This window comes from Ranitomeya variabilis, chromosome 2, assembly GCF_051348905.1.
Source record: "Ranitomeya variabilis isolate aRanVar5 chromosome 2, aRanVar5.hap1, whole genome shotgun sequence".
Taxonomy (NCBI): domain Eukaryota; kingdom Metazoa; phylum Chordata; class Amphibia; order Anura; family Dendrobatidae; genus Ranitomeya; species Ranitomeya variabilis.
The window spans coordinates 281,888,370-281,913,258 of NC_135233.1; the positions used below are offsets into that span (position 1 = coordinate 281,888,370).

Below are 24,889 nucleotides of genomic sequence, written 5' to 3' on the forward strand. Positions count from 1 at the left end.
GGAGAAAAGACAAACGTAAGAATGAACTAGATATTTAGCAAAGAGAGGCCCACTGACTAATAGCAGAATATAGTAAGATGACTTATACGGTCAGCAAAAACCCTATCAAAATTTCCACGCTGGATATTCAAGAACCCCCGAACCGTCTAACGGCCCGGGGGGAGAACACCAGCCCCCTAGAGCTTCCAGCAAAATCAGGAATCACATTTAGTACAAGCTGGACAAAAATAAGAGCAATGCAAATAACCAAAAAACAAAGAAGCAGGACTTAGCTTAATTTTGCAAGAACCAGGACCAGCAGACAGGAGCAAACAGAAAGGATCTGATTACAACGATGCCAGGCACTGGACTGAGAATCCAGGAAGTTTATATAGCAACACCCCTGGACTAACGACCCAGGTGGGTGCCAAACTGAGGAAAGACAATCCCAGAGTCATATCACTAGTGACCACAAGAGGGAGCCAAAAAAGTCTAATTCACAACAGGGTTTATTATTTTGCCAAGCGAGGGTCTTAAAATGGATTGAGAGAGCAATAAAATACTAAAACAACCTGTGTGTTTATTTAATTAAAATACTTTTGAATCATGTGTGTGTCTTTTAACCCTTTCAAACAATTGGATTAATAATGGATAGGTGTCATAATTGACGCCTCTCCATTATTAATCTGGCTTAATGTCACCTTACAATAGCAAGGTGGCATTAACCCTTCATTACCCCATATCCCACCGCTACAGGGAGTGGGAAGAGAGTGGCCAAGTGCCAGAATTGGCGCATCTACCAGATGTGCCTTTTCTGGGGTGGCTGAGGGCAGATGTTTGTAGCCACGGGGGGGCCAATAACCATGGACCCTCTCATGGCTATTAATATCTGCCCTCAGTCACTGGCTTTACTCCTCTGGCGGAGAAAATTGCGCGGGAGCCCACGCCAATTTTTTCCACCATTTAACCCTTTATTTGAGCAGCTACAGCGGCCAAATTTTGCACATACACACTACTAACATTAGTAGTGTGGAATATGCAAAAAAAAGGGGGATATGAGATGGTTTACTGTATGTAAACCATGTCTCATATCCTGTCGGGTTTAGGCAGGAGAAATGTGAAGCCGGCAATTGAATTACCGACTTTTCACAGATATCGCGCTGAATGAAATATAAATACAGAATATATATATATATGTGTCTCAATGACATATATATATATGTATACTGTATATATGTTTTAACGAACATTTGAGCACATAAATCCATTAGATGTCGGTTTTGCAAGCTTGCGAGAAAAACTCGGCATACGGATGCCATACGGATGTCACACGGATGTCACACGGATCATTTGATGCGAGGAAATCGCATCCTCGCACTGCACACGGATCACTGTTTTTGAAACATTTGTGCGATTCTCGGCCGTGAAAAACGGACCGTTTTTTTATACGTTGAGTGTGTCCCCGGCCTTAGAGGAAAAGTATTAGGGCGGCGTCACACTAGCCGTATGAAAATACGGTCCGTTTTTTACGGCCGTAATACACAGAAATGTTCCCAAAATAGTGATCCGTATGTCATCCGTATGCAGGGTGTGGCAGCGTATTTTGCGCATGTAAACCTCCGTATGGCATCCGTATGGCATCCGTACGGGGAGATTTTCTCGCCGGCTTGCAAAACGGACATACAATGGATCCATGGGCTGAAATATTCATGAAAACATATACACAGTCATATATATATATATATATATATATATATATATATATGTCAGTGAGACACACAGACACACATATATATATTTATATTTAATACAGCGCTAGATAGCAGAAAAGCCGGTAATTCAATTGCCGGCTTTTGCTATCTCCTTCCCAAACCCGACAGGATATGAGACATGATTTACATACAGTAATCCTTTTCATATCCCTTTTTTTTTTGCATATTCATCACTACTAATGTTAGTAGTGTGTGTGCAAAATTTGGGGGCTCTAGCTGTTAAAATAAAGGGTTAAATCACGGAAAAAACTGGCGTGGGCTCCCATGCAATTTTCTCCGCCAGAGTGGGAAAGCCAGTGACTGAGGGCAGATATTAATAGCCTAGAGAGGGACCATGGTTATTGGCCCCCCTGGCTAAAAACATCTGCCCCCAGCCACCCCAGAAAAGGCACATCTGAAAGATGCGCCTATTCTGGCACTTAGCCTTTCTCTTCCCACTCCCCTGTAGCGGTGGGATATGGGGTAATGAAGGGTTAATGTCACCTTGCTATTGTAAGGTGACATTAAGCCAGGGTAATAATGGAGAGATGTCAATAAGACACCTGTCCATTAATTATCCAATAGTAGTAAATGGTTAATAAAACACACGCACATTAGGAACATAGTATTTTAATGAAATAAAGACCCAGGGTGTTGTAATAGTTTAAACAGCTAGAGCCCCCAAATTTAACACACATACACTTCTAACATTAGTAAAGAGGAATATGTAAAAAAAGAAGGGATATGAGATGGTTTACTGTATGTAATCCATGTCTCATATCCTGTCGGGTTTGAGAAGGAGAGAGCAAAAGCCGGCAATTGAATTACCGGCTTTTACGCTATCTTGCGCTGTATTAAACATAAATATATATATATATATATATATATATATATATATATATATATATATATATATATATATATATATATATATGTGTGTCTCAATGACATATATATATACCTATACTATGTGTAGACATTTATTCTATCTATTCTATTCTAACATGTCAGTGTGATTTTACTGTACACTGCACTGAATTGCCGGCTTTTCTAGAGAACACCGATGTATGTCACACGCATGGTCCATGTGTAATCCGTAATTTTCTCGCCCCCATAGACTTTCATTGGCGGATTTTTTGCGCAATACGCTGACAAACGCAGCATGCTGCGATTGTCTACGGCCATACAAGACCGTAAAATACTGATGCTTAAAATACGGCAGATAGGAGCTGCCCCATAGAGAATCATTGTACCGTGTGCAATCCGTATTTTCTGCGCCTCTCATACGTCCGTAAAACTCGCTAGTGTGACGCCGGCCTCATAGAAACACATCACCACTTCTGGATTTATCACCCACTCCTGGTTTTGGCTTACAAATACTGATCAAATACTGATAGTGTGACGGCAGCCTAATACTTAATTTCCTCTGTAGTGGTGCTACCTAAAAATTGAACACTTAACGGCAGGTTTAACCACAGCTTGCAGCTGATCACTGGGGGTCACTCCTTTTGTAAGTAGGAATTGTCAAGGTGTACATCCGCTTTACAGCAGTTATCAATGCACATAGACTTTGAGAATTATAAGGTGCGTTTTAAGTCGTTTATCTGCTTTTTTGCCTTTTACTAGAAGGCAGCATATAGGGCATGTACCATTTTACATCTGTTGCAATTATGAAATGCATATGTTCCACTATTGTCAGTCACTTGCTGACATATGTTAGTTTCATCATGAAGTTGTAAATGTGTTGATGACTCTTTTTATGGAGTGGGTGACTATATGATGTCAATTGCTTCCCAGGGAACAGAATAGGAATAGAATTTGCTATAAATCTTCTGAAGCAATGGGCAGTTTACATAATCTTTCTGCTGCCAGAGCAATATGAAGGAATACAAAGGGATTATTCGTATCCTTGTGTACACAAGAAACTCTGTGAAAATATGAGCAATGCAGTAGATAATACAGAGAATATTTAGGCTTCTGTCGCAGGTATAGCACCACGGTCAGGTCCCAGTGAAGTTTTAATCAAAACGTACATTTACTAATTTTACTTTCTTTAATTAGAGAAATAAAAGGAAATAAAAAAACCTTCAATTTAGATTTACTTAATTTTACTTTGTCTCTCCTTCCAACTCTTTACCAAGAGTCCCTATTAGTGATGAGCGAATATACTCGTTACTCGAGATTTCTCGAGCACGCTCTGGGGTCCTCCGAGTATTTTTTAGTGCTCGGAGTTTTAGTTTTTCTTGCTGCAGCTGAATGATTTACATCGGTTAGCCAGGATAAGTACATGTGGGGGTTGCCTGGTTGCTAGGAAATCCCCACATGTACTTATACTGGCTAACAGATGTAAATCATTCAGCTGCGGCAAGAAAAACTAAATCTCCGAGCACTAAAAAATACTCGGAGGACCCCCGAGCATGCTCGAGAAATCTCGAGTAACGAGTATATTCGCTCATCACTAGTCCCTATAGTCCTGTCGACTAGTGGTCCTAGAATTAGTGAGCAAGAGAGGTGGGTCCTGGACTCCCTCCAACCACTCATTCAGGTCTGCAGAAGAAGTAGTCATCATACATGGGGCAGTCTGAACAATACCAAAATACGGGACTACAGCCTCATATTGCTCCTCAAATTGTGCTTATGGAACTTAAAAATAAAAAAAAATAAATAAATTTAAAAAAAACTCTTAATAGATCTGTTAATACTTGCTACTTGATAGTTTACAGATGGCAAAAAGAAACATTGTATTATACTACACAAAGTTATGTAATGGTATGGTAGTAAAAACATTAAACAAGATATAAAGATGAGTGTTTTTCTGTGCCGACATTTTTTAGCTAGGCGGAGATTCCTGTTAATGGTAGAATTATATAATGGGGCATTGCTCGTTAGTTACAGAGCTGATAAGGTTGAAAAAAAGGTCCAACCTGTTATCATAATGTGTTTATCGAGAGGAAAAAACCCTATGATGCCGATGCTAATGGCCCAATATTAGGGGAAAAACTATAGAAATCACAAAAAAGTCCTATATCAATGTCCTTTCTCCAGAAGTGTAGAACCGAAGAAAAACTGCAATTTCATATTTTGAAATAATTAATCCAGGCCATTCTCGAATATGTTTAGTGAATCACTCATCACAACCTCATGCGACAGAGAGTCCCATAGTCCACTGCTCTTACAGTAAAGAATCGCCATCTGACAATTATACCTTCTCTCACATAGTGGATGCACGCTTGTCAGTGTTGCAGTCCTAGGTGTAAAAAGATCATTAGAAAGATCTCTGTACTGCTGCCTCATGTACTGTATTTGTACATTGTGATAAGATCGCACCTAAGTCTTCATAACTGAGTAAGCACAAGTGTGATAACTAGTGATGAGCGAGCATGCTGGGATAAGGTGTTATCTGAGCATGCTCTGGTGCTAACCGATTGTCTTTGACGTGCTCGTGGAGCACCCCCAAGGGCAAGGGGTTACTCGGTACCGGGTCCTTCGGTATTCTGCGGGGATGTCACGGTGGCTGACCCGGTCCGTGGCCCTAGGGGAACGTCCGTTGTGAAATAAGGGAAAGGTCTTTAAAGGGATAATGTTCGTGACGCCACCTGTGGTATTCGGTCATGGTGACCGACGCTGCTTAGGGGTCCGCTGGGGTGATGTTATGGCAGCTTGATGGTATACCTTCCCACAGGTGAAGTGTATCCCCAGGGCTTCCCAGAAGTGTAGATGGTGAATGGTGTGAGGCGCAGTGAATAACGATGACACAAGGTTGCAGTCTCTTTACCTTTACTGAAGGCTTCAGTGTCCACAGTCCAGGGTACAGACCACAGGGTAGGCAGAGTCCGGCCGGTCCGAAGGCAAATCCAGAGTCCCCTTATCCAGGTGGAATTCAATAGACTTCCTCTAGCGCCTGGGTGTTGTAGCGCCTCTCTGCTGAGCTTCTCGGTAAGGTCCTCACAACTATTGGAGATTTTTAGTTTCTTTCTCTCTGTCCCCCTGATGGATAGGACAAAACCCGTATGACTGGTGGCCTGAGGCTTTTTAGAGGGACCCTACGACGCCCCGGCCTCCACAAGTTGCCACCGTGCCTCCTGGGTATAAGGTCGGGCAGCTAACGTGGAATTAACTGTCCTGCCAGTCTCTGAAGTAAAGCATAGAGATCCTTACTCCCTCGGTATTCTGGCCACCGGGATTCCTGTGCCTCAGAAGGAGGCAGCCTTTCACAGGGCAGAACTCTTTCTGGTTTCCTCTCCTTTTGCTATGACTTCGTTTCTCACTCACTGCAATACACTTCTCTTCAATGTCCCTTTCTTAGGATGCTGCCGCATGAGGGGCAGGCGCAGCTCCGTGGACCCTCGTCCTCCTCAGACTGTAGTCTGGATCTGGCTGGAGCTCACTCCAGCCAGCTTCTGCCAAACTCCGTCAGGTTCTAACTGGGTGAAGCCCAGTCAACTTCTGACTAACCTTCTAACCAAACCACCACTTTTACCTAACTGTGAGGAGTGCCCTAATAGATAGGAGCATAGCTCCCCCTGGCGGCCTGGAGTGTGAAGTGTGTTGTGGGGTTTGTGATACCTGGTAAGAGATCTCCTTTAATATCACTCCCCCTGGTGGAAGAACGACATTACTGCAACAACCAGGACTCTGGGGCGCTGCACTCGAATAATAGGTTCTGCATGTTTCACGGCTGTTCGACAGCTTCAACACATGCATTGATTTCCAAACAAACAGACAATCCCTTCATGTGTTGCGGCTGTTGAACAGCTGTGAGACATGCAGCAGCGGGGACTCAAACATGTTGTTCGAGCACGCCGTAGACACTCGGTCAGTACACGAGCATGCTCAGATAACACCTTATCCCAGCACGTTTGCTCATCACTACTGATAACCTGTCTTGGTATTGTATTCCTCCCATTTCCTTAATAACCCTGATTACTCTCCTCTGAACATGCTGTATGATGTACTGCTGAATAATGAATAAGGATAGATCAGACCCCAGCAAGCTTAAAGTGGTGAAAAATGTTATTATATTCAAAAAATAAATATAGAAGCGCATAAAATAGTGGAAAATCACAAAACATCACTAAAAAGTCACCTTGTGGCACGTTAGTTAGTTGCCCGATGCAGGGTTTCGCCCCTCCTTTAAGGCTTCTTCCAGGGGAATGACCTAAGCATTTTCTCTCATTTAAATACAACACACCCTGAAAGAAAGTCCCAAGTACCAAAAGACACAAATCATGCGCTTTAAATCTACTTTTGTGAGTGAGATCAGATTTTGTACAACTTTGGGCTTGTGGTCTGCACTGTCCTTGTTCAGTATTCAGCAGCGAGTAGGCCCGAATATCCTGGATTGGAGGCGATAAAGTGCTACCCGCCACTCTGGTCTAAAATACAGAGACGGCTGACCCCAACAGTGGATTTTTCTCAAGACTTCTGTACTAATATGGACATACTGATCCTCGTATTTGTGGTTTACACCTTTATAAAGTGGTTAGTGAAGTTTCCTTAACTAATCTTTCAAATAAGTGTTTACATTTTTATCTTCATGTTTGAGAGTTTACTTCCGGTTCTTTTTATAAACTGGTGGCCCATTTTTTTTTTTTAATTTTGAGTGGAATTCACCAAGGATCGCTGCTTAATCATAGGAAATTTACTTACACAAAGTAATGTCTTACTGACTTGTGGAACGTATGGATGATCAGAATGTGATATTGCACAAAAGATTTTCCAAGCATCCTAAATACTCCAGTACAGTGTAATAGGGTGCAAAAAGCAACTAAGACTTACGACTCTCTAATTTTTTGACCAAGAGTCACCAATTACAGTCCCAGACGCAGCAGTACCGTTATTGTAGATCATGTGTCTCTCTAAGGCTACTTTCACACATCAGGTTTTTGCCGTCAGGCACAATCCGGGGAATTTGAAAAAAATGGATCCGGCAAAATTTGCCGCCAAATCCGTTTTTTTCTCATAGACTTGTATTAGCGCTGGATTGCCCCACGTTTCATCCGTTTTTCACTGGATCCGGCGAAAATTTTCAGGCCGGAGACAACGCACAGAGGAACGTTTTTTCTGTTCGTCAAAAAAATGGACAGCGATGGATCCGGCGCCATCCGGCTTTCGGTATAATGGAAGCTTATGGCGCTGGATCCGTCCTATGACAGAGCATGCTTCGAAATTTTTTTGCTACCGTTTGTGCACGATTTCCGTTCTTCTCTCTCTCTCTCCAGAAACATACAGTAGGATCCAATTGTACGGATATCAGCTAGCAAGATCCGGCAAAAAAAAACAGATCCCTCGCATCAGTTTTTGACTATTTGCGACAGATCCGTTTTTTTAAAAATTCGCCGGATTCAGCCTGACGGCAAAAACTTGATGTGTGAAAGTAGCCTAAGTCCATTATGTATAAATGCATACAACACATACAGAGTTACGACCCTTCTCAAGAACTGAATTTTTTCATCCTTGTGAATAAACAAGTTCTTAATCATCTTAACAATAAGTATAAACTGGCTCTAAACTACTGAAAAACAACTGGTTACCGTGCCAACCAGAAAGTGGCTGCCATGGTCATGTGCTAGAGGATGCAATGTCACAGGCCTACGATGACGAGAAGATGTAGTGGGAAATATAATTGGTAGGCAGCAACAGACTTGTCAGGGTCGGAGAGAGAGATGAGTGGAGAAATGTATATAGGTATCATTGAGAAATAAAAGCCATTATAACTCTTGACAGCTGAAGAGCGGTCTATTATTGTGCAGAGCAAATATACAAATGGTAGCACAGGAAATATTACCTATGTAAATCGGCATTCACAACTGGCTATGTTAAAGCGTAACCTACAGAGTAGTTCTCTAGTGTTAAGGGGTAATTTAATATCTGGTTGTCCACTTGAATAAAAATACCAGGCTCCTTAACACACAGTTCGAGCCATGTGCTGACGCAGGTACAGGTGATCCAGGAGTAGAGCTGCCGGCACTGTCGCTGATGCTTTCAGATCAGGGTATGTTTACAAGCTGATGTATATTGGTTATATTAGTAGAAGAAAAGAAATTGCAGCACTCACCCGTGCGTAAAAAATTCAGAAAACATTATGCCAAATAGGTAGTGAATGGCATACTTTTGGATATAGACAACAGCCGTTTCGCCCTGAGCCGGCGCTTCTCCCTTGTCCCATATTAGAAAGCTGTATCTATTGTGATTTGAAACACGTTTAAAGGTTTTTTTATTTATTTTTTTCGCTTAAGTGGATAACCGCTTCAAAATATAAATTTGTTGTGGAAGTCATTAGAATGTCACCTTAACTGTATCCATTCCAAATCACTAAATTGCATGTTTTGGATTATTGCTGCAAATGCAATGCAGCTAAATAAAAGGAAAAAAAAGGTCACATAACTGAATTGTCGGCACAGAATAATTCCATTATGTGTGAACTTGGCATTAACATTACTACATGTCAAGAGCCACAAACATTCGGTTGGATCCTGTGGTACGCCTGCTGGTAATGCCAACTTAAGACACTTATACCCATCTGCAGTGCTGGCGCCGTTCCAGCGGTGTCGACACTGGCTTCCCCAGGGATCACATGACATAACAATCCGTACTTGCCTCACCTCTCTTACAGGCGGAATTGACATCCGGAGGAAGTGAGAGCTGCGGCTGGTCTCCCACTTCCTCCAGATGTCTTGATTTGGCCAGTGGAGGGGACGGTAAAACCAACGCCGATAACAATGCCATGCAATCCCCGGGAGAGCCAGTGCCGACACCGCTGGAATGGCGCAGGCACCAGAAGGGAGTATAAATATTATTTTAATAGAGGGAAATATAGGGCTTCAGAAGGGGTTGTACGAGAAGTGGACAACCTCTTTAATGAAAGAGAAGAAAACATCTGGACACTTCAAAACCCACAGAAAACAGAAAAAAAAGAATATACGGACATACAAAATAAACAGGTGAACAAGATATAAATTAGAGTAAAAAAAAAAAAGGTACAGATAAAATGAAAAGCACCAAAAAGTAAACCAAAAATAAATGCACAAATGCAATAATGAACGGGGCCGTCTATCTTACTTCTGTTCATGTCACCCTTATTAATGTATAACCAGGTATGGAAGAAATAGATAGTCACATAGACTAATGGTTAGGCCTGAGAATATGCTGGGCAGTGGTGCAATGAGATTATCACTAGAGTGTAATCATTTCTTAATTGTATGGTTCTGTCTACAGTATGGTGATGATGATAATTATGATGGTGATTATGGTGGTGGTGGTGATGGTGGTGGTGGTGGTAGTGATGATGGTGGTGAATCATGGTGATGATGATGGTGGTGGTGATGATGGTGGTGGTCGTGATGATGATTATGGTGATGATGGTGGTGGTGATGATGGTGGTGGTGATGATGATGGTGGTGGTGATGATGATGGTAGTGATGATGATGGTGATGAATCATGGTGATGATGATGATGGTGGTGGTCGTGATGATGATTATGGTGATGGTGGTGGTGATGATGATGGTGGTGGTGATCATGGTGGTGATGATGATCATGGTGATGATGATGGTGGTGATCATAGTGATGATGGTGATGATGATGATAATGCTGTATATCCAGGACACTTCCTGTACAGAAGAAAACAAACACAAATAGCTAAACGGTGGGCCCGGCAGAGCTTCTTGCCGCTCGCACCACATGTTCAGTGCTTGGCTTATCTTTCTCCTGTGCTGGTCACAGTCATTGCCAGGGGACCCTTGTTATGCATACCAATGGAGCCTTCAGATCTCTTTTGAACTGTCTGCATACTGTGTACAAAATGAATTTCATACACAGTAACTGAATCAGTGCCATCTGTGAAATGGGTATTTATGCTCCAAGCAGAGGAGATTTCTTACATTTTTTAAGGAAAAATAGAATACAAAATATTGCATTTCTTCAGATGAGCCGGCTTGCCTGAAATATGATTAGGAGACAGACAGTTCTGGAATCAAACTCTTCTGGATCCGGTCTTTGTATGTGAATTGCTTTGCTCCGCGACACCAAGAAAAGCAGCGTGTGCTTCTCCGTCACGACATGGGATGAGCACAATATCAATCTGTACAGCATGTATGTAGCTGTCACTGAGTGCAGTAAGTCTGGCCTAGCATTTAATGGCCCAGAAATCCAGTGCTCCAACATCAGGCAAAAATAGAGAAATGGACGAATACAACATTTGAAAGTGGTGGAGACATTAAAATCTAAAACATTTTTCTTGTGTGATAATAAACATGGGAGTTATGGAACATATTTGATTGTGTAATACTAGTCTCACAATTCCTTAAAGAGAATGTCAGCAGCATTATATGTGTAATCCGACAGCAGCATGACGTAGGGACAGAGACCCTTTCCCTACCCAGTCCGTCAACTATATCTACAAAGGCAAATAAATTACATGCATCTTTATTTATTAAAGGGAATCTGCCGGTAGGTTTTCGCTATGTAATCTGACAGCACCATGATGTAGGGACAGAGACCCTGATTCCAATGATGTGATACTTCGTTTGCTGGGTGCAGCAGTTATGATATAGTCACAGTTTTCTCTGCTGTGGATGTAGCAGAGCTCAGTTATTGAGCTATGTACAATATCACTCACACCACAGCTTTTTGACGATGTGGTTAGACTAGGAGGCACGAGACATCTAATCCTGTATTGATAATCCGCTGCTAATAAATCACTGATTGTATTGAAACACCAAAATCTAGTCTAGTAAGTGACGCATCCCTGTAATCAGGGTTTCTGCTTGTACTTCACTGTGATTTCAGATTACATAGCAAAAACCTGCCGACAGATTCCCTATAATATTTACCCTAACAAGAAGCATTCGCCCCTTGTTTCATAACAGGAATGACTATCTATAAAGCTCACATACATTTAGCATGCCCTAAAGAGGTATGGGAATCCAAAAACATGATTTTTTTTCTATAAGCTTCTCTTGTCGGTGGGCTATGTGTGACATTGCAGCTGAGGCCCATTTACATAAATAGGGCTGAGCTGCAATTCCAGATTCCGCCTTTTGGCAGGTGTGGCACTGTTGGTAGACTATTATCAGTACAATCTCTTTAATTGTTGCCCTCCTGGGATTTATTGATAATCTCCATAATACATAACTACATGTAGTCATCTAATATAACACAGTACACTAAACATATAGTAGAAAATTTGAGCAAAAGATGTTTGCAGCATGTACAGTATGTAACCATGAGACACAGGTCATCCAGAGTTCTGTTTTATGGACCTGTTATTAGCGGCTTTCTAGTAGATGTCAATACTACATGGACGAGACATAACGAGTTAACTGGAACTGATTTATCTGAATTGATTTTCAATAAATTGCTGTGAAAAAAAATAATAACGTAGTGTACAGTCATGTTCCCTCATTGACACATGTTGTCTGCAGTTGTCAGGATATATATACAGAGGTGTGTAAATGGGGCACCGCAGAATATATACTGTATAAGTCCGTAGGAAAGCTGTGTGTGATGAAAGCTACGAAGCTGACCTTTCCATTGTGAATACACTATCTTCATACATAGTAGATATAATCCGCAGACGTTGTCGTTGATGGTTCTCTGTCTTACCTTTCTGTAGGTGTTGAAGAATGCAGGATGCCAATACGAAGTGCCCGACACGCAGCCTGCAGATTTCTCTCGGAGGCCCAGAGATAGGACGGGAATGCACTCTTCAAGGTGAACAAGATCACATCTTTACGTTGGGGTCGCTCACACGGCCATATAAATAATCGGTCCCATTCTCATCCAGGAGAGCGGGACAATTTTTTCTCGCTTGTCAGCCGCTTACAATCCATTTTTTTTACAGCAGCTATTAATCTTTTACATTACCATTTACAGAATTGTAATGTGTCCGTACAAATCGCATGCTGTACTGATGGTCTGTATGACCTCCAATTTTTTTTCTCGCACCTATCAGAGGGAAATCTAGATTTTTTTTTTCTCATGCCGAATACATGAAAGAAAAAATACGCAGATCTGTTCTGCCTCCTTGAATAACGTTAGTCCTATTTTTTATTGGAGAGCACTAGTCCGATTTATACGCTAGCGTGAGCTGCAGAATGATGTAGGGGCAGAGATCCTGATTCCAGCGATGTATCACTTACTTTACTGGCTGCTGAAGTTTTCATTAAAAATGGTTTTCTCGGAATGCTGAGTTCTGTATAACCCCGCCCACACCACTGATTGGCAGCTTTCTGTGTACACTGTGCATAGGCAGAAAGCTGCCAATCAGTGGTGGGGGCGAGGCTGGACTACTTGGCAGCAAACCAATTACTTCTCCATGGATAATTTCCTGATACAACAGTGATTTTATAAAACTGCACTAAGCAGCCCAGTAAATGATATATAGCTGGAATCAGGGTCTCTGCCCGAACATTATGCTACTTTCAGATTAAATATCAAAGACCTGTTGACAGATTCCCTTTAAAGCTATGTGCACAAATAACTAATGATGCAGCCACTAGGTCAGATTTCTTGCTTCTTTGCCGCTATCTACTGGTGCAGTATGTGGACGCCACACATGAGACACTGTATACAGAGGAGCAATGTTATTAATATGTCATAGCATTAGAAGGATTCTCTGCCAGACATCTCCACCTCTGTCCACAGGGTATGTGTGGTATTGTAGTTCAGCCGCTTACTACTCGTAGCCCATGGGAAGATGGGCGCTGTTTCTGCACCTTTGTAATGTAGCATAGCCACTTTCAGGCTCTACAATAGTATGGTGTTTGAGAACTGCATTATAACTGCTTGAAGGAAAACTGAAAACCTACAGCGCAGAATACTAATGTGAACACGGTAATAACCTGCACAAACACACCAAGAAAAATCACAGACACATCTATTTCTTATTATAGACATTGTTTATTGAAGTCAACAGGAAAGATCAATGCCAAGCACTCAACATCCAGAGTGTGCTGCAGTTGACAAAGCACGGCATGCTCCTAAATTACTGCAGCACTGCAGCAAAAAAAAGAAGTCAATACATTCGAAATACATATCGTACATCCCCATGGCAATTTGAATTGTTGGCAAATGCAGGGTTTTCACAATTCTGCTGCAGTGCTGGCATGTCATTTCAATATGTGACCTCAGATATACAAGAAACAGAGCTATTAGTGTATGAGCCTCAGGATATTACAATACCATCTCACCATTGCAAATAATCCCCTCCCCACGACAGTAGGAACAGTCATCCCAAATTTCCCAAATCATAGCAAACCACTTTACATTAAAGGGTTATGCTCATGTGATGAAATTGATATAGATAGTTAGACAGCATGAAAATAAGCAGGATTTCAATTACCTTACTTTTTCTATTTGCTATCATTCTCCTGTTATGAGAGCTTTTATCTTACACAGTGTGCAGCTTTTAGCCAATGAGATCAACCACCACAGCCTGACGAAGTAGCTACCTTGCTGGCTGAGGAGTTTACTCCTGAGATACCAGCCACCTCTCTCCAGCCCATTCATTTCTATACAGCAGTTAGCTGCTCACCCCCCCCCCCCATCTCAGTTCATGGTCGAACTGCTGTTATCAGTGTTGCAAAATTACCAACCTCTAGTATCAGTAGTTTCCAGAGCAGGTCTACTTATCACTGCTGTTGTTCTAAAGTCCTGTTATCTCTATATGCAAATAACGTGATATCAGTATACACTTCAGAATAAGCACTGACAGATTGCTAATGTGTCACCATAGCAGAAGCTTAGCAATAGGACAAAGCTACTGAACCAGAACTGTCCCTGAAGGAGGAAAGCACCAAGAAAGTGAAAGAAACTGGAGAGTTGTGTGCTGGTCAAGGCACAAAGTGAGAATACCCCATTAACACGATACCACTGGAGTTCATTCTCCACAGTCACTGCGCTTTAGACCCGATGTCCTGTACGATGGTATGCTTAGGACAGCACAGGGAGGACTAGTACTTGGCCCTCTTTATTGAGCCTCCATGCATATTAGTCTAGATGTAATACATGGTTCTTTATACTGATGGTGCCTTTGCGCACACTACTGAGACATTATGTCCATCATTATAACATCATGTTCAGAGGGGACAAGCTTTTTTAGCTCACAAGGCAATGGCTTAAAGGGAACCTGTCACCCCAAAAATCGAAGATGAGCTAAGCCCACTGGCATCAGGGGCTTATCTACAGTATTCTGTAATGCTGTAGATAAGCCCCCGATGTAACCTGAAAGATGAGAAAAAGAGGTTAGATTATACTCACCTGGGTTGGCGGTCCGGTCTGATGGGCATCGCGGTCCGGGGCCTTCCATCTTCATAGGATGACGTCCTCTTCTTGTCTTCATGCTGCAGCTCCGGCGCAGGCGTACTGTGTCTGCCCTGCTGAGGGCAGAGCAAAGTACTGCAGTGCGCAGGCGCCGGGAAAAGTCAGAGAGGTCCAGCACCTGCGCACTGCAGTACTTTGCTCTGCCCTCAACAGGGCAGACAAAGTACACCTGCGCAGGAGCCACGGCAGGAAGACAAGAACAGGAAGTCTTCATGTGAAGATAGGAGGCCCCGGACCACGACACCCATCGGACCCCGACTGCAGCGGGACCGCCCCTGGGTGAGTATAATCTAACCTGTTTTTCTCATCTTTCAGGTAACATCGGGGGCTTATCTACAGCATTACAGAATGCTGTAGATAAGCCCCTGATGCTGGTGGGCTTGGCTCATCTTCGATTTTGCAACTGCGGGCAAAGCCGAAAAGCATTAGTGCGCATGCGCCAGCGCACTATGTCCCGGAAGTATTTCGCTGTGTTCCGGGACATAGTGCGCCGGCGCATGCGCACTAATGCTTTTCGGCTTTGCCCGCAGTTGGGCAAAGCATACTTCGCGTGCGTAAGGCAAGATTGCCTTGCGCAGGCGTGTACTACGGAGGACAGCGAATGAACTTCAAGCCAATATTGTGGCCAGCATGCAGCCAGCGGGAAAGGAAAGGGTGAATCAAACACCCGAAAACACCACCCATCGGACCGAAAACCGGTCTCGCCAAATTCAGGTGACAGGTTCCCTTTAAGAATGGCTTGCCATCACTCAGTATTTGGCCCAGGATGTGCATAAACTTGATGTATTTGTCATTAAAAGTAACTTATTAAATGTTTATAATTGTACTTCAGTAAATATAGACACATCTGGCTAAAATATTGAAAAACTCTGAAGTTGCAAACTATGAAAACCAAAATATGTGTCAGTCTCATAACCTTTGGCCATGACTGTAGGATTTGGAGCAGGGCTAGAGCTGATGGTAGTGAGATCCAAGCTGTGAATGTTTCTTTTGTAAACATACCATCATTTTTTTGCTCAGAGCAATCCATGTCACTGAGTTTTCCTTCATTCTCTTTCCGGGTTAAGTACATATTTAACCTACAACAAATGAATTACTGTTTAAGTGATTGATGGCGCGAAGTGGTATCATCTATAACGTGGTCACCTACCAATGAACTGAATACATATTATTACTTTAATATAATGGTTGGAGTGTCAGTAATAGTAACAATTTAGCCATCCGGGGAACTGTAAAATTCTTGATTCATTTGACCTACGATAAAGAACTAACCCTATTGCCATTTCTAGATCTAAATCTGTTACCTGATGAATCAGACACCTTCAATATTAGCTCAATAAACTAAAATGATGAAGACGATCGTGAACCCACACGTATTTATGATGTAATTTATAAGTACGGTTCAAGAGTAGCAACGAACATTAGTCGGAGGTCACCGTCTACTATGTCTGTGAAGCGTAGTAAATGTTCTTAGTGCGCAAGGGCAGAATGGAGGGTTGGAGAAAGCCTATTATTAGGGGAGCTAATGCAGAAATGGATGGCTTGTCACTGCACTCAGATAGGGTACATTTTCCCTTTAATATACTTCTTCCATATGGTTACGTAGAAAAGAACATTTAGACAATTCCACCCCATTTCACTATCATTAGTCCACTCAGCTATTATATGTAACAGATAATTTAGCATTACACATAAAAACCACTTATTTCATTACTGTTGTTCTCCCATTGGAATGAAGTGTTCATCCGTAAATGATGCTTAGCGTTTTAAAATGAGTTTGGGTCAATGACCATAGATGTCAAGTACCCAGTGTAAACAATGTAATTCTTTATATCCGCAGTCTAGAGGATGATGTGTGCTGTATTACATCCATGTACATGGAAGTGACATGTCACTGTGTTTCTACTCTCCGGTGGTATCGAGAATACAGCAACGACGTTACTGTTGCGAGCTTGTTGTGTAAAAGTGTACGTCTGTCGCCTGCTACCTCCACACACATATAACGTTCAACCTTCAGTATTGATTTTCATCACTGCATAACTGGCGAGCCGCTCCGCTTGTCACATGCTAAAAGGTTTTCAAGGACAAACATGGTTTGTTCTGCGGCCTTTGAGAGCACGCTTCCTGACTGCTGAGAACATGCCTTCTCTCCCCGGCAACCCCGCACAAAGATAAAGCCCGCTTACGCAATAAGACTTGTTGTGCGGAAGTTATGTATCTATTATCAGAAGATCTCATCTGGACTGTTGTAAAATGCTGAGAAATAGAACATTCTTCCATTTCCTGTTAGGCACAGGAAGTGCTGATGGTAGTCCACCTAATGGCTGAAGACACATGGGATCTAGGTAGGATTGGTTTTCTGGCACATGGACAAGCAACGATGGAACTAATTTGATAAGAGGTCTGAGCCCCCTAAAGGATTGTTTGTTCTGGCGTACAAAATGTTAATCTTATGAAAAACTTTCCCATTAACCTTTATGTATGAAGCAGGTCCATGTTGGCTCCATAGCCCAGTTCTGCTGGATGCTCGTATACCTCTCCCAAAATAACAATGTAAAACTCAATTTCTAAAGAACAGAGGCTCTCCTTGTGAGCCCTGCTTATTGTACATTTAGGCAACCACCTTCCATTCAGTGGTGTTCTTTTTGTTCTTTGCATGGCAGCCTGATAGCGCAAGTCACAAAGCTACCGCTGCGAGCTACAGGACCAGCTGACGTACAGAACAAGGGATAATGAAGAGGTGAAAGGCTGCTGTTAGAACTGCTTATAGGGCCAAGCTCAGACAGATGCTTTTCTTTCAAAACAATGGAAGCACCAGCCCTACAGAGACAGCCAACACACGCTGCCAAAAATGATCCAGTCGTGTAATGTGGCTCTATCCAATGCACACGTGGAGTAGTTGGCTCCTAGTAGACAGGTCATACAGCTGGAAGGATACTTTCTGGGGTTGTGTACGGATATGAGTCCTTTGGGTGCAGATACTGGACTAATGTTATTACATGTGTAACTGGGCCGCAGTTATTACCTTCATTAATATCCATAACAAATGGCTCAGTAGTCAGCACAGTTGACTCCTTCTCATGCTCTTATTACAAGATGACCAACCGCCCCCTGCAATTACAGAATGACTCGCCTTCAAGAATCAGATGTCTTCAATATGTCATACCTCTAAGTCCAGATCATTCATGGCATGAGGAGACCCCTGTCTTTGTCATTTAGACCATGTTTGGTTCCCAGGGAAATAGAAAAAAAGCATAATTTTTTTTACTACCTCTTAGAACCCATGTTTATTTTAAATGAGGTTGCCCTCTTCCTGTTCTCTGCCAAGAAGATGGCAAGTTAATATCTGCACTGCAGAAAAGGCAATACATTTCCATGATAGTCTTATATCTCTACCGTTAAAATAGTGAAAACATGCATTAATACTGGCAAACTGCACAACAGTTGTGCCAATCTCGCTCTCAGCGCAGCATCCATCATATTCTTTATCAGATCAGATACTCTAATTACGGTAGTTAAAAAAAAATCCAAGCACAAAAGAAAATAACAAAACAAAACACTTTTTTCCTTTATTTATTTTTTGGGATCCCCTTCAGCCCCCATTAGACACAACCATTTGGTCTGTTATTGGTCATATTGTAAACTTTCTGCCAGCTCTAGTCTACATTGTATCCACCGCACTGTTCACACACTGCCGCCATAAGCACGTGCCCGCCCACCCTACCTACACCTATCTTATTGATGTTCCTATACAATCTCAAGATGGATACATTGCTGCCCTCTTTTCTCTCTTCCAACCCTATTAGACACTGTCTTGAGACTCCCAATCAGGCAAGGGTACAAGTGCAATTTTTATTTACAGTAAGCTTGTACCCCAACCTCGCTTAATTCTTTATATGCTTATACACTGAAGTATTGCTCCTAGTGTAGCCCGTTATTGTTTCCACACAATATGGTACGCCTTTCATGGTTTTCACAGTCCTCCTTATACAGTAAGTTGTCCCCAGAGTACCCAAACATAGTATAATGCCCCAACAGTGCCCACCACACTGTATAATGCTCCCACTTACCCTATCACACACCGTATAATGCCCCACATGGATGCCTCCACACCGTATGATGCCTCCACACAGTATTATGTCCCACAAGGATGCCTCCACACAGTGTGATGCCCCACAAGGATTCCTCCACACCGTACGATGCCCCACAAGGATGCCTCTACACAATATGATGCCCCACGTGGATGCCTCCACACAATATGATGCCCCACATGGATGCCTCCACACTGTATGATGCCCCACTTGGATGCCTTACACAGTGTGATGTCCCCTTTACATTTAACATGTTGATCTATAATTTTATTTCTAATTTTTTGAGACAGCTCTCTCCTTAGCTTTCTTTGGTCCTTCTTCAGTGTTGTATGCATCATTTTACCAAACAGAACAGTGACTACTTTTCACCCTGTAAATAGCCCAACTAACTGATTTCAAGTTTGTAGACACCTGTAATGCTAATTCCAGAAACCACCTTAGTGAAACATGCCCCTATGGTCAAATTATTTTCAATCTTTTCTAGGAATGCCATCATTTTCCTCCAGGCCATTTTCATAAGTTTTTTTTTATTTTTCTGTTGAACCAAAATTGAAAGCATTGTCTGATTTTCATTAGTTGATACTCAATGAATGGAAACTGAAAATTACTTTTGTCAGTTTCAAGTTATTTTAGTAACTTCTGTGGGTTTTCTTTATGTTAACAGAAGGGTACCAACAATTTTGTCTAAGTCTGTGTACACTTTCAGTTGATAATATGTAAAGAGCTTTTGTTGTCCTAAAAAGAAAAGAAAACTTTACTAAAAAAATGTAGTTTATATAACAATGGATTCAAGCTTGATTGATTTGGGTGATCCCGTCACATACCATGCTATGCAGATACCATCTTTGGGTTTCCGCTCCCAAGTTCTCTACATCAGAGAGCTGCATTCAGCACTATTGTCCAAATAAGAGGTCCACAGGTTTGGAGGACTTGGCCCACATTGGAGGACCACAGGCAGACATTCAAATCATAGATGCCTTGGGATTCTATAGAGGCACTATATGTCTTTATGGCCACAGAAAAAAATAGCAATTATAGTGCTGTAACCCAAAGATAACAGGCGATTCTATAAAATCTCAGAATCTGAACACTCCTGGTACTCTTTAATCTAATTTCTGAGGAACCTGCAAGTTGAAATGGGGTTATCCACCATGGACAGCCCTTTTAATAAGTATACGCGCATATTGCCTAATGCATGTGTGATATAGGTTGGGGGCCAGCGATTTATGGTGGGTTTTTCTGAAGAATGTTATAGTCATTAAATATGATATAACATGATAATTACATAGCAGTCAGACTGTTAATCATTCTGTGTTATTACATTTAGAATTTTGTCTAACGTGAATGACAAGTATGAGTTAAATAGCTTAGAGGAATGAGGGGATGATGAATTATGTCTTGAAAATGCTTCAGGTTTGTTGTTCTCAAACCTCTCATTACATTGCTTTCTATTGTGCACAAATGAGCTTTGTGTTTGCGTGAATGCACATATGACTTACCAGGAAAATGGATATTCACACCTTCCTTGGAACTAGGCCTAAACTTCCAACATTGCTCTGCCCCCTCATGTGCATGAACAGAATATTGTTATTTTTACAGCAGTGGTGACCATATCATACAAATACTGGCTCAGGTGCACTGGTATCAGTAGCGTAGCTACTAAGGGGGCAGAAGGGGTGGTTTTCTATCTAGAAAAAATAAGAGCAGCATTAAAAAGGTATTCCCATCTCCAAGATCCTATTCCAATATGTAGTAGGTGTAATAATAATAATATTAACAAATACCTCCAATTAGAAATGTAGTATAGTTTTTCTGATTTGCTCTTTCTCTTTCCTCATGTGCAGGCATTGCAGGACCTTAGGTATCCATGGTTACGACCATTGATAGGGAGAACAATAACATGGTAGGACAGACCTATGGCTTAAAACTACGTGCTCTGCACTTTATCTAATAAAGCTTTCTCGAGGTGCAATTACTCCATCAATGGGATAATAAACGATCACATTCACAATGTGGTGAGATGTATTACTACATTCATTTTAGTCAATGGGCGAGTATAACTACAGTGACCAAATAACTAGAGGGAACTACTGGGTAGGAAACCTCCCCCATGACAACCTTATTCCTGAAGAGGGTTAAAGAACAGAGCTTATCCCTTACAGAAAATTACATTTGATTGTGTCTCCGTATGGCCAGCTTATTTGTTTGTTTTGCTTCACTAGGATATTTCCATTTCTTTAAACGGGTTGCCTAAGATTTAAAAAAAAAAATGGTTAGAAAACAGAGAGTGCACTAAAATACAAAAATAATTTACGGTATATTCACCTGGAAAATCACCCGCTTCTTAAGTGCTTCCACCTGTCTTTGTTAGCCCTTCTGCAATGACTATGTTCTAACTACCATGATGTAATCAGTGCACCCAGTGATTGACTGCAGCAATCAGTTAAACACAGTCCTGTTTGAATTCCAAAGGTTATCACAAATATATCTTGCCCACAGGGTGTATACAACCCCAAGCTTCCTTTTCAAAATGTAAATTGCCCTAGGTTTGGTAGCGAGATTGGTCACTTTATGCATGTGATGTGGGAATGCCATAGAAGCCTTTTGGAAGGAAGTATTGGATCTTGAGGAGAGAGTATTTGAGGTGAGACTGGAACCAGAGCCCAGAAGATGTATACTGGGTTTTTTTGGGGGGAAACATAAATGTAAACTCTCCAAGAACTTTGGGCATCTGGAGGATACTTTCAGGCACGTAAACTGCTGGCATATTATTGGCTACATCTGAACCCTCCAACCTTCACAGAAGTGAAGAATAAAATGAATACAATTATCTTTATGGAGAGAGGAGTGTATCAGAAGAGAAACGCTATGTGTAAATATGAGTTGATGTAGGGTCCTTTTTTAAGAGCCCAGTTTGCCTTCCTACATAGTAATAAGAGATAGAGCAATCTTTTCTATTCTCTGTCCTCTCAGGGTATGTTCCCACAGTCAAGAATCGGCAGCACTTTGGACGCAGCACATGTCCGCTCCATCCAAAGCTCTGACGGCTTTTGAATGCAGGTGATTCCGCATGTGTTAATTGAACCGTGCGGAATCACCGCGCTTAATACATTGTACGGGGACATTTAAATAAACTGACATGCTGCAGTCTCGAAAGACGTGCCACATGTCCGTCTCTGCAGGGACGCCAGAGGCATCCCTGCATGTATAGTGGATATGGGATTTAAAATCCCTCCCAATATACTGTAACATCTGGCCACTGCGAGTTGGACACTGCGGATGTACGCAGTGTCCAACCCGCAGCGTTTACTGACCGTGGGAACATACCCTCACATTTAGGACTTGAGAAAAGGAAGGAATAATCAAAATTAGAACCCTATGACCGAACAATTAATGAGAATCAGCTTTTGGTTACATGGATGGATATTGTCTGTACTCAAAGGCTACCTAATACCAATTCCTGTTCTTTTATTGTTGTTTTGATTAATTTACATCTATATATACAAATACTATGATTGCCTTGAACTAATATAGAACTATGTCAATATCTTATGTTATTGTTTCCTTTTCCTGTTTGGAAAAAAAGAAAATGGAAATCTATATGTAAAGTGGTTTTGTTTAATAAAAGGTTTTTTTTGCCTTCCTCTGGATCAACATGTTAGGGCATGTTAGGTTAGGCTATGGGTTGAACTAGATGGACTTAAAGTCTTCCTTCAACCTTAATAACTATGTTACTATGATTAAAAAAAATAAACCACAGTCCTGTTCTATCACTTCAGGACAGTTAAAAAAGACAGATAAGGCTACTTTCACACTAGCGTCGGTACGGGGCCGTTGCCATGCGTCGGCCCAACGTTCCGACGGACATTGTGAAATAAATGCACAACGGGGGCAGCGGATGCAGTTTTTCAACGCATCCGCTGCCCCATTGTAATGTCCGGGGAGGAGGGGGCGGAGTTTCGGCCGCGCATGCGCGGTCGAAAATGGTGGACGCGATGCACAAAAAAAGTTACATGGAACTTTTTTGTGCCGACGGTCCGCCAAAACACGACGCATCCATCGCACGACGGATGCGACGTGTGGCCATACGTCGCAATGCGTCGCTAATGCAAATCTATGGAGAAAAAACGCATCCTGCGGGCAACTTTGCAGGATGCGTTTTTTTTCTCCAAAACGACACATTGCGACGTACGTCACACGACGCTAGTGTGAAAGTAGCCTTAGACTGCTGGAATGGCGGGTGATTTAGCTGCAGAATCTAAAGGTTTTTTGCTATTTAATGTTTTCCATGATCTTGCACTATTAGTTTTAGAATGGAAAGTTCCATTGAATTTCCAGATTCCATGAAATAATATTTTTTCTCAGTCTTACAACTAAGTAGATCATTGTCTGAAAGTGGATGTAAAGCTGGGATGTTTACCCAAGTAGAGAAACTCTTCAAGAAACCCTAATAGGTTACTGGTTCTGAATTCAAGCTTAAAGCACGCTGGTGAAGTGCTGAAGTTTTATCACAAATGTTCCTCAAGGTTTATGACCTGGAATCATATTCAATTTGTCCTGGATGTGCAGTGATTACCCAGTGAGAGGAGAGTGCACACAACAATGGAGGAGTGACAGGCTGACGGCCAGGATGGGGCCGCTGTAGAATACGTGTGTACTTTTCTCCCCTGGAATTATTTTAAAGCCACTCTTGGCAAACACGATCAAAAATGCTCTTTGGGTGTGAGAATGTCATGTTTGTGCTGACACCGTCTTTATTACATCCTGGTTGTATGATGGAAATGAAGAGAGCCCTTTTGAAATTCAACGCAATGATATGCCGGTAAATATAAAAGATGCTATTGCTTGATTGATGGATGCAGACCTTGGAGATACCAAGTCCCTCCAAGGCTGGAAAGTGCTTATTTATCCTTTCAGAAGGCATTTGGGTTTGTTTTATTTTTTTCTTCCTTTTTTGATTGATTGACCCATAAGTTTGGTCATCCTATCTATACCTACTGTACATGATGATGGCTGCTATACAGCTTAAAAAGAGAGGAGATTGGTGGCGATTTACAGTGTTACTGTTAGGCCAAGATAACATCATGGATGGCGGTGCGGATTCCGCACAATAAGTCCGCACCAATTTGTAGTACAATGAATGGGTTTTTCATTATATGTAATAAGGGACAGCACTGTATATAATAGTAGGTATGTAATAAGGGACAACGCTATACATAATAATATACCCCTTCTAGTATAACAACTACAATGGTAAGAGAATGCTGGGATTTGCTGTTTCACAAACATTTCACCAATTCTGCAGCCAACAGTGATCAGAGACATGATTAAAACATTTACATCCATTGACTTACAGACTCTTTCTGGTCCAGATAATCATGATGACTGCTCTCAGCCACCACTTGTCTCTGAAGAGTTTATCAACCAGATGTCTTCGGCTCCTTGCTTGTAGTACATCCACACACCGTGATTCTGAAAATAAAGTTGCATATACAGCTCTGGAAAAAATTAAAAGACCACTGCACAGTTTTATAAAAATCAGCTTCTCTACATGTCTGACAGCCATTCCATTCCAGTGTCAGTTGAATTCCAACCAGAGTACACCTCATTCTACTTAATGTGCTTCTGATTAGGTGATGACCTGAACCAAATCTTATTTAACAAGGGAAAAATATAAAAAATACTGCTGTGGTGTTCACATCCTCTTGCAATAGGACAAGCTGGATGGCAAAACAAGTGCTAGTAATA

The 24,889-nt window shown here is 41.8% G+C and overlaps 1 protein-coding gene across 8 annotated transcripts in view; it reads left to right on the top strand.

Moving 5' to 3' along the window:
- The window catches only part of NEXMIF (neurite extension and migration factor), a 463,513-nt gene that overhangs the window by 340,321 nt on the left and 98,303 nt on the right, over positions 1 to 24,889 (top strand). For all 8 annotated transcript variants that reach the window (XM_077285040.1, XM_077285045.1, XM_077285041.1 and 5 more), the window contains one exon: positions 12,343 to 12,440. In XM_077285040.1, the coding sequence (XP_077141155.1) occupies positions 12,343 to 12,440 (98 nt within the window). The remainder of the gene's footprint in view (positions 1 to 12,342; positions 12,441 to 24,889) is intronic.